The sequence below is a fragment of the Nanorana parkeri genome, unplaced genomic scaffold (assembly GCF_000935625.1).
Source record: "Nanorana parkeri isolate BGI_ZX_2015 unplaced genomic scaffold, ASM93562v1 scaffold132, whole genome shotgun sequence".
Classification (NCBI taxonomy): Eukaryota; Metazoa; Chordata; class Amphibia; order Anura; family Dicroglossidae; genus Nanorana; species Nanorana parkeri.
Window position 1 is genome coordinate 1,481,946 of NW_017306400.1, and position 11,761 is coordinate 1,493,706.

The 11,761-nt window shown below is 40.3% G+C and overlaps 1 protein-coding gene across 1 annotated transcript in view; it reads right to left on the reverse strand.

The window, feature by feature from the left end:
- CFAP54 (cilia and flagella associated protein 54) overlaps positions 1-11,761 on the reverse strand; it is a 250,519-nt gene that overhangs the window by 215,496 nt on the left and 23,262 nt on the right. The window contains exons 7-10 of the mRNA XM_018553872.1: positions 9,058-9,171; positions 7,037-7,138; positions 5,577-5,775; positions 742-840 (exon numbers count right to left, since the gene is read on the reverse strand). Of these exons, the coding sequence (XP_018409374.1) occupies positions 742-840; positions 5,577-5,775; positions 7,037-7,138; positions 9,058-9,171 (514 nt within the window). The remainder of the gene's footprint in view (positions 1-741; positions 841-5,576; positions 5,776-7,036; positions 7,139-9,057; positions 9,172-11,761) is intronic.

The following is an 11,761-nucleotide window of genomic DNA, read 5'->3' on the forward strand; positions in this document are numbered from 1 at the left end:
CATCAGTGTCCATCCAGGGTCTTCCTCCGTCTTGCAATGGAGGAAAGAACTAAAACTGCAGGACCTCATGTCAGTCTATGGGGAGTCAGATGTGAACGGGCATGTGTCCATTTACATCCAATTACACCCAATCCGGCACGATCAGGTCCATCGTTTTTCCAGACCCCCAAGTCAGGGGTAACCATGTGTAATCAACACCTGTCCGTTTAGACCCAGCTGCCCGTAGACTAGCACTGGGTATCTAATCAGGTCCACCTGAAAAATTGACAGGCAGACCCGATTGGACCGCCTTACTCACCTATGCATAGTCAAACAAAAACTCTGCTCAAGTCTGTCATCAGAGACTCAGTTATTCCCCCTCACTGGGCACCATTATCTTGCCTATCGCACAACAGATAAAGGTAGAAGGTAAAGCCTGGCTATCAATCACAGCCAACACATCAATGACACCTGTCCTTTCAGTGACACTCATATGTGACTGCTTTCTTTATCAAGGGGAGTGGTTACAAATGGAGATGAAGGATTAGCCATCGACTGATATAAAATTTCAATTTTAATGTCAGTTACAGTGCTCTTTGATCTGCTTAGGATGCATGTTTGGGGGAACAAATTAGTATGTTTGAAACAAGTGATAAAGCAGATTATGCAGGTACTATTATGTTTATGCACAGGGAATGGAAAGGCTCAATAAGCATAAGAAGAATTTAACATTGTCTAGAGCATTTATGTATTGATTCTCACCTTCCACAGCTAGCTCTAAAAGTGAGCCATCATTCAGCAATCTACCCAATTCACCCTGGATATTTCCCGCAGTGCCACGCTCAGGTTTGATTCCTCCACCTAAAACAAATACAGGAAATTAAGGCAAAATAAGCATTCACATTTACTGTCAGATTATATTGCTACTACAACTATTATTATTAGGGATGCACGGATATCGATCGGCACTCGTGAAAATGCCCCAATACTAAGCACCGATACATTCAACCCTTAGACGGAAACGGCTGCCTGAGGTCCCGCGCTTGATGGGGACCAAGGCAGCCTTCCTCTAAACTGCAGTACCTGTTTACAGCCCCGGCGGCCCTCTTAAGACCCAGGACAGCCTACCATAGACCCTGGACAGCCCTCCTGAGACCTCGCACAGCCCACCTGAGATCCCTCATAGCCCACCTGAGATCCCTCATAGCCCACAGCCCACTGTAGACCCACCACAGCCCTCCTGAGGTTCTGGAGATATGAGGCCGCCACCCCAGAGTAACAGAGTATGTAGCCTCATATTATTCTGTATTGCTGAGATTTGTAGTCCTCTATAGCTGGTGGTATTCTACATTGCTCTATAATGTTTTGCTGGGATTTTTAGTCCTCTATATCTGGTGGTACTCTGCATTGCTGTATAATGTATTGCTGAGATTTGTAGTCTCTCTACAGCTTGGAGTCAGTGGTAGAGTGGCAGTGGTTGCAGCTGCGACCAGGCTTTGGTGCTCCACCACTGCCCTAAAATCATTAGTCTGTACTGTTTTAGAAAAACTGACACGAGTGTCACATGAAACTAAAAAAAAGGTATCGGTAATTGGTATCAGCTAGTACTTGAGCAGTATCAGTACTCGGTCTGGAAAAAATTGTATTGGTGCAACCCCAGTTGTTATTATTATTATATGTAGAATGCAAATGCAATGGTACCTTTGCTGTTATGTTTACATCATTGCATTTTCCCCCAAAAATTACAAAATGGCAAGTAACACAAACTACCTAAAGCAAGCTTATCAGATTATGTCAATCCAGCTAAAATGCTGAGTGACAACACATTTGCCTAGATGAGGCAGCCAGAAGCCAGGGTCAAAGGTAAGTATTTTTTTTAGGGATGCTCCGATACCATTTTTACGCTTTTAGCTCTAGCAATTTAGAATAGGGGGGTGGGGGCTACTATGTAGCTACAACCCTTAAATGCTGAGGACTGCATGGTCTGCTTTAACAAAATTCTTTAACCTTATTATTTAATAAACAAAGTTCTAACCATACGACTGGAGTTTGTCTCAACAAAATATCAACATTAAAGTAAACCTGTAACCAGATCAAACACGCTAAAGTATTTACCTATTCTGAACAAGTGGTAAAAGCATGTTCCAACAAACCCTCATTAACTTCTGTAGCTACAGGCATTGCGGAGAAATTCTTTTTAAAAAAGTACACTGAAGTATCACCTTATTTTTCTGGAGAGCGGAACCTTGGCAGCCTGTCAGTCCTCTAAAGTAAAACACACAATAGGTGTTTCGTAGCTGTCAGGCTCTGTTCACACCTAGGCGTATCAAATATGCACATTTGACGCGCGTTTTTACCGTGATTCGCAAGGGCTACTTGGCTGTATCCCAATGGAAACGTGCTACAAAAATGCCGCAAAGAAGCTCATGTACCTTTTCAGGCGTAGGCCGCTTTGTAGCGCGTTCAGATGGGCTGAAATACGGCAAGGTGTGAACCATACCCATAGAAAACAATGGGATTTTCATGTTTGGGCGTTTTGTAGAGCGTTCGTAGAGCGTTGAACGCGCTACAAAACGTACAGGTGTGAACCAGGCCTTAAAGAATTATGGGGTGAGTGAAATGCACTTATCCCCATAAAAAGAGGCAACTGGTGACACTAAAAGTATCACACTTTGGCTCTATTGATTGGGAACTGAGCGATCACATACCACCAATTGTGGTATGTGGGTGCATAGGTGCTTTCTAAGACAGACATGGCCATCATTACTGAATTATTAACCCCCTTGTTTTGCTTCTTTTCAACTTCTCCTATATATCATGTGATAGAGACTTATGCTATCATAATTACCTACCTATGCTTGCAAATACAGAGCTTAAAGGAGAACTATGGGGTCAGGGCTTTTCCCTATAGTCCTCCTAAGGGTCACGGGAAAACACAAACTAGCGTTCTCCCGTGACCCAAAGCTCAGTATACTGTGAGCTACAGCGCAGCCAGAACGGATCCCGACATTGCTGTTGAGATCCACCCAGCTGCGGGATTGACAGCTGGCTTTGCCTATCCAGAGGCAGAGCCAGCTGTGCCCGCCACCTCCCCCGTCCGTTCCGCCAGCCAGCACTGGAGGAGCGGGGAGGGTGGGAATCCCTGCAGGGAGACGGGACTGACAAGTCACGGCTCTCTGCAGGGATAGATCGAGAAGTGAGCGAGCGCCGGTATGTGTTCGCTCACTTCCCGATCTACTGAGCCGACCTGTGACAGTTTCATTGTCACAGGTCGGCTCGGATTATAAGGCTGAGTGCAAATCACTCGCCTCATAATTCTCCTTTAAGCCAAAGTCCAGCCAAAACGTAGTACCTCTGTTAACTTTTTATTACTGTCTGTGTGCCTACTCAGGATTTCTCCTTACTGGGTGTCAGAGAGATCAGGTCACGAGGTAAAATCCCCCCACCAGTGCCACAATCCGAACTTAAACAAATGTTATAGAAGAATAAGGAAGGTTTACAACTTCTGTCAGTATTTTATTGCTGTTTGTGTCCCCATGAGAAAGATTTCCATTAACTTTCTGTTTAGACAACTACATATATACACATATACATACACAGTATATACAGTCTAATGGCCATATATTGGCACCCCTGCATTGCTGTCAGATAATGCACCACTTCGCACAGAAAATTGTTGCAAATTAACTTTCTGTTTAGACAACTGGTGACAGACAGAAGTAGAAAAGAAGAGGAATCCTCTATGGAGACAAAGACAGTATTTGAAATGTCATATAAAAGTCTCTTTAGTGGAGACACAGACAGCAGCAAAAAGACTTGTAAACCATTATGTACTTTGGATACCAAGTAATTCAAGGTGCTTGCACACTGCTTCTGATCCCCAGCACCCCAAAACACCGCAGGCTCTGGCTACCACTGGCTCTGCCCCCTCCTTGTTTTAAATGCCATACAATGTAAGAAAAATTGTTGCAATTACAAATATTTAGGCATTCTCATGTTTATTTCTTTTGTTTGTATTGGTATGACACAAAAAAAAGTTGAAAAGAATAAGCCAAACCTGACACATTCTACGCAAAACTCCAAAAATGGACTGGACAAAATTATTGGCACCCTCAATTAATATTTGGTAGCACAGTCCTTGGAAAAAATAACTGAAATCAAAGGCTTCCTGTAACCATCAAGGAGTTTCTTGCACCTTTCCCCAACTGCTCCAGGTCCAGGATTGGAAGGGTTCCTTTTCCCAACTGATGTTTTGGGGCTCTATGGGATTCCGATCCGGATTCATTGCTGGCCAGTCCAGTACTTTCCAGTGCTCTGTCTGAAACCATTTCTGGGTGCTTTTTGACGTGTGCTTTGGTTCATTGTCCTGCTGTAATACCCATGACCCCTGACGGAGACCCAACTTTCTGACACGGGCCCTACATTGCACCCCAGAATTATTTGGTAGTCTTCAGATTTCATAATGCCATGTACACAGTGAAGACATCCAGTGCCTGAAGCAGTAAAGCAACCCCAAAACATCAGTGAACCTCCACCATGTTTGAATGTAGGGACTGTATTTTTTTCTTTAAAGGCCTCATTTCTTTTTCTGAAAACAGTAGAATGATGGGCTTTACCAAAAAGCTGTAATTGTGTTTCGTCTGTCCACAGCACATTCTCCCAAAAGGATTTTGGGTTCCTCAGGTAAGTTTTGGCAAACTCCAATCTGGCTTTTTTATGTTTCTGTGTCAGCAGTGGGGTCCTCCTGGGTCTCCTACCATAGCGCCCCTTTTCATTCAGATGGCAACGTATAGTGCGAGCTATCCACCATTCAAACAATCCTTCGTTGCAATCTTTGATCAATTGTTCTCTTTCGTCCACGTCCAGGGAGATTAGCTACAGTGTCACGGGCTGTAAACTTCTTGACAATGTTGCGCACAGTGGACACAGGAACATTAAGATCTCTGGAGATGGACTTGTAACCTTGAGATTGTTCATGCTTTTCCACAATTTTTGTTCTCAAATCCTCAGACAATTCTTTGCTGCTCTTTCTCTTTTCCATGCTCCATGTGGCACACAACAGAAAGGTTGAGTCAATTTTTCACCATTTTAACTGGCTGCCATGTGATTTCTATATTGTTGGCACTTATTAATTCATACAGGTGAGTTTAATTACAAATTGCAGGAGCATCACACACTTGAAATGCAATTATTTCTTGCCAATAATTTTGTCCAGTCCATTTTTGGAGTCATGCGTGGAATGTGTCAGATTTGGCTTTTTTTTCTCCACTTTTTTGTGTCATACCAATGCAAACAAAATAAATAAACATGCAAATGCCTAAATATTTGTAATTGCAACAATTTTCTACGCAAAGTAGTGCATTATCTGACAGCAATGCAGGGGTGCCAATATTTACTTACCCATTTATATTGCACTATATATATATATATACACACACATACATACATACACACTTCATGGCTATGTCAATACATTTTAGAGATAAAGTTTGGGAATTCATTGTATGTGTTTAGATTCCTTTTTTTGGACCTTGGTTTTATTTATGGCTGTTTTCCTAACAATTCTTTTATGCAAATATAGTCTTGACAAACGTTACCTGAAAGGATATCTATGCCTGCAAAAAACAGTTCTGCAATAACATCATATATCTCTGGTTCATCAGGTACAGGAGGTCCAGCCTGCAGCACTCGTCTATTACTATCTGTCAGGGCTTCAACGATAGCAAGGAACTGGGTGGCATTGTTGCCAAACATCTCTACTAGCAGCCGTTCTGTGTTTGTACGGGGCCATGATAACTAGAATTAAAACAACATATGCAAATTGTTAATGTGTTTTGATATATACTGTTTAAAAAAAGTACTGTTTTTAAAAGACTGTTATCAAGAAAATCTATGCGTTTCCTGTATGCCATTTGACTGGTGTCATGTTTTTTTATTTTTTTATTTAACCCCTTAAGTTAGGGATCTTAATGTGTTTTTTTCAAATGAGTGTTGTCTATTCACCTTTTCTCACCATTTCTCTTACACTTATTTTAAAGAATAAAGTGGACATTTAACCATGACAGCCATCATAGATCTTGCTCCACCTTACATTTGTTTGGTAAAATTGTAGTGGCCTGTTGTAGGTCTGTAGTATGGTCACATGACACAGCAGATGGAAGCAGTTAAAATCCATGTAAAAAGCAGTTGGCAAGAGTAGAATAAATGCCCCTTTATCCTTATGTTTCATTCTAACAAGACCTGTAGTTGTCGTGTTTGCTGAAGAAACATAAATAAGTTGTTCACAAACACATCATAAAAGTTAGATTTTGAAAGCATGTAATTAATATAATGCTCTGGCTGAAGACAATACTATCACTACCGCCTAACTAAATGACAGCTTCCCACTGGGTTCTTTTATTTATATTTGGCCATATATATAACATGGTAGAGTGACAAGTGTGCAATGTCAATAATCTAACAATCTTTTTTTTTTTTGGACAGTACAGAAGTCTCTATAGCTCGCTGACATCCTTTACTACTGTTTTTATCTTGGCCTTGTCCTATCCTTCAGCTAATATCTATCAGTAGCCTGTGTTCACTGAAAAGTAACTTGCCACAATAAATAAAACAAAATTATCCAGCTCCTACTGCACGTGCGTGCCACTCTCCCAACATGAGTACAGACCAGCTTTAGACGTTTTGGAGCAAGCAGGGTACATGAACAGTGGAAGCTGAATGTGCGCAGGACTTATTTCTGCAAAGGCTGTGTGGCTCCAGACAGCTCCACATACTGAAGATCTTTGGAGCAAGGCGAAAGGTAAGTATTTTGGTAGGTGGGAGGAATATTTAAAGGACTACTTTATTAAAAACCCTGGAACCCTGGAGAATAATGGTGTATTTTTAAAGGCTCAGCCTTTTGTGCCAAACATAACACCTGACAACAACTGTGAAAATGAATGCCAGAGATGATTTGTTTTGGGTCTAGCACCTTTTAACCCTGCTGCATTAGCCATTTGGCTGATGAGAACCTGATGGCAGGTAAAGTCCTGCAATGCTAGTTACATTCTAGACATACCTTTTCTGCATCCTTTAGATTGTTCTTGAGTCTTGGGCGAAGAATTTCCTTTGGTTTTCTTCTGGACTCAAACACAGCTCTTTTGAAGATCATCACTGCCATCTGATAAAGATATCACCTTTAGTAATTATATATATATATATATATAACCTTATAACCTTGTTTGTGTATATATCATTTTTTATCATATTTATATTACATTTCCAAATTTCAGATTTCCGTCCGTCGCATATTAAGGCTGCCGCCCACAGGTGGGCAGATGACTCACTGAGAGCAAGAGGCCATACAACATCTGCCTGTCCTCAAATGCATGGCTTCACTATTAAGACCTGGCAGGTGACCATTACTGGTATGGTGAATTGCATAAAGAGTGCTTCTGGCCATAGGAGGGGTCCTTATCTCCCCTAACTAAGCCCTACACATTCTAATTCTTGCTTGTGTGCCACAAGTGAGTCAGGTGCAGCTGAGTCTAGTCCTGCAGGGTACTATGCATCCATAATAAGGGTATAATAATTCAGAAATAGATTTGGCAATTTGTTTTAAAGGTGTTCATGGTGAACCATACTACTAACCTGAATACAAGAAATGATACAAGTACAGATTTACCATTTTTTAAACTCTTATTAGTGTTTTTCATGATTGATTGTACAACTTTTATTGGAGAGATTACATATTTTTCTTGTTTGTTTTAATTGTTTAGGAGATTGGAAATTGTAGTTTGCATCTTTTTAATATACAAAGATAAGTATTAATTAGATATTCCAGCAAGCAATTACTAACACAGCAACGTTAATCATGCAGCTGCTCTTGTTTTTCCCCAAACTTTTTCTAGCTAAGTTGCTGTACTATTTTATTTGTGAAATGTTACTAATGTGCCTACATGCTTTTATAAATATAAGTTTAGTTCAGTTACCTCGAATAAAGTGTGCACATTCCTGCTGTTATTCATTTTTATAATTTATATACTGTATGTATAAACCACATGGCCATCAACTGGCTGACAGTGTGACACCTTAAGAGCCCATTTACACCAGGGTGGTTGCAGATCAGCACGGTTACCACACTGACCTTAAAAGGGTGGTTTTGGGAGTTTTTAATTGTGTTTCAGCGCCGAAATGCAATTAAAACCACCCCGAACCGCTCTAAACAGCGCAGTTCCATTGAAAGCTGTATGGGACCGCACTAATCAGCTCTGCAAAAATAGTGCAGGGAGCAGTTTGGACGGGGGGGCGGTTCGGATCACGCGGATACAGGTAGTGCCATGAACGGTCCCCATAGCAATATATGGGATCGTTCATGTCGGCGGATCCGTGCGGCCGAACCGGTGTGAACGATGTCTTAATTGTTATGGTAAAGAATTGTGACATTACAGAGGATGAATTCAGAGAATGAAGTACTTACCTACTTACCATTTAACACTTGCCTATCCCACTGCCAGCACCATCAGTCTTTACTGTCTAAAAGAGGTGCTGCTGCCTATAAAATCTTCTGCATCAGACACTTCTGGGTGCGTCTAAAGTCACAGCAAATACTATTCTGTTAAAATTTTAGCATTGAAATAGGAATACATACTAGAGTTGATTTTGAATGATATAGTTGCCTGCTTTCTGAACTACAACTCAATGTCTAACAACGTAAAGATAAGTCAACAACGCAAAGATATCATTGGTTGCTGGAAGCAATGCATGATGGGCTATGTAGTCTTGGGAAATTGAGATTAATGTGATGCAAACAGCAGGGAAAAGAGACACAAAGCACACTGGGAATTCAGGAAGTTGGTAAAAGGGATGGGCAGATGGAAGGTAGCCCATCTAAGTATTGCTTAAAAGAGTTAAAAATGGTACATCCTCTATACCATCCAAGAAAAACAGCAACAGCAAATAGCAGGACTATAGAAATACATATAAGAACCCCCACAGCATTACAAAATGCATTGCATGACGTGTATGTGAATATGTTATTGGGATTGTAACTCATGCCTTGCAACAGCCAACGCAATACTTCTTAAAATGTTTGTTTACCTTAAGAGTGGACTCTTTAAAAGCTTTCTTTGCTTCTTCGTTGTAGGAGGAATCACTCATATTTTCAAGCTGACTAAGCTCCCTTATTTTACTGAGAGCACGTCGAGCAAACACCTAAGAGAAACACAAACACAAAATACAACATTTTGCAATAATCCTCAGTGACTTAAAAAGAAACAATGTGCCAACAAACAAATATGAATTATGATATAATCTTCTCTAAACAAGCAAGGTCACAGGCCACTTGGTTATTTGTTTTAACATAATTCATTTGAAATTATTTAAGAAAAAAAAGAATTTATTTATGTGTACAAATGAAACATAAGATAATGTTTTAAACTGTTTAAAAAAAATAGTTTTCATTTACATAAAAAAAGCATAATAATGAAGATGTATTATCTTAACATGCCAATATCTAGTAGGTGTTACAATAGTTTACCAACTTTACAGTGACAGCAATACATTAAAACCTCTCAGTCTGTAAAACTACTCAAGGGTACATTATAACTAGAGCAAGTATCAACATTCTACTGGTTGGATTAGGAGCCAAAACAGTGTTTCTTGACAGCATAATAGGCTAAAAAGGTCACAAATCTTAGAGCCCTTTCACGCTTTTAGGCGGATCCGATTGGAAGCCCAGTGTTAGTCAATGGGCAGCCGGACTTAAGGGGACAGGTGTCCATTTACATCCCTTACCCCTTGATCCGGCCAGGTCTGGAAAAAGAGTTCTGCTTCACTGGACCTGATGATGCTGGATCTGGGGTAATCTGCTCTAAAAGGACACAAGTGTGATCCCCATAGACCAACATGGGTCTGGTAATTTTATTTTTTTCCTCCATCTTGCTGGACAGACACGGATGTCACAATGGTGACATCAGTTGCGATCAGCATGGGAGCCATGCACGGATTCCCCTCCTGATCAGATCACGTGAAAGGGGCCTTAAAACTCTAATCCAGACAATTGCTATGGCCCTGTTGGAAGATTTCCTATTACTTCATGTTACAGTGAAATCTTTTACAAAAACAGAAGATTTTTTTTTGCTGCCTTTACTTTCTGTTCTGGTGACAGCCATCATCAGGACAGCAAATAGAGCAAAATCTCACCGATGGTGGTAACAACAAAACTAAACAAGGGGTTTAGCAAAACAAAACTAAACAGCACTCTTTCCTGTTAATTGAAAAAATAATGTTTTGGCTGTGACTGGGATTTAAGTTACCAACAGACATCTGAGTGTGGTTGAGAAGCCACAGATATACTTGAAGCACAATTTGATTATGGTACTTGTCTTATGTGCACTTTACAATTACACCTTAGACTCATACTCAGGAATTGTGATTGATATTTGTTCTCGTTCGTTATTGTTGCTTTATTCGAATTTAAATGTCTCTTGGCTGTTCTTTACCGTATTGTTGGCAAAAAAATGATTTGTAAAAAGAGAAGCCGGAGATGTACTATCTTTCTTTTCTGTAAACATGCATGCTGGATTTTCCCAAGCATGCATATTTTAATGTAATAAAGCTAGAAAAGGCACAGGAATATTACCCACATTTCCTTTTTCATCTACCTACAGTGTAATATGTCCTCTCCCCTTAACATGAACTGTAGATTCTATTTGTGTCGATATTGCAAGGAATCAAATACATAAAAGGCTGGTTTTGATCAACCACAAGTTGATGGAATCGAAACTGCCATGATTAAACCCAGCATAAAAATCTGATCATCTTCAACAACAGTTCTGTTGAGTTTTTTTCTCCCCATTTACTATTCAGTGTTTCAATTACAGTATTGAAAGTGTCAATTTTTTATTTCCTAGTTTCAACTTTACAAGCTTCTGAATTCTGATGGTTGATCGAACTAGTGGATGGCAGATTGCTTAGTTGCTGGTGATTACTTGTATTTGAAGTTGGAAATTGGTTAAAGCTGACTGAAAATGACCATGTTTTTGGCCAGCTTTTACTGTCTTTCACTGTTCGCTTTAGAATGTAGGATCGGTTAGGCAGGATTATTATCTTGTTTATTTATAGTACAATATTTCAGTACAACATTGCTATGATAATAGACAAAATGGCAATAGTAAAAATAATAAACATATGGTAAAATATAACAAAAAATATCCACTACTACCAAGAATTGAATCATGAACACAAACACTTTTAAAGGTTCCCTCATTGCCAGCATTCATTTAAATCTGAATTCTAGGCATGTAAAGGATTACCATTTAAACCATTACAGATGGTAATTGCTTTGCATGTATTTTTGGCTGTCAAAATGCAGCTGCTCCTGTGTAAAATTAAACTTGCAGGTAGTCTGCAAGTGTCATTGAATAAATACAATGAATCAATGTATTGTTTAATTGTATTTATTAGGGATGCTCCGATACCAATACAAGCATCGGTATCGGCGGCGATACCGAGTATTAGCATGAGTACTCGTACTCATGCAAATATTCCGATACAAAAAACGAGTACCTCTGCCGCGTCCGCCGTCTTCAAGGACCCGAAACCGCCGCACACAGGACCTCCATAGTGTCTTCAATGAAACAAGATGGCCGCGAACTCCTCCAAGTCCTCAGTCATCTGCTCCATTCTGACCTCTTCAACCGCTGATTGGCCGATTGAATGATTGACAGGCTTCCTCACCAGTCAGGAGTGATTGGATGATGACAGGCTTCCTCACCAGTCAGGAGTGACTGGTGAGGAAGCC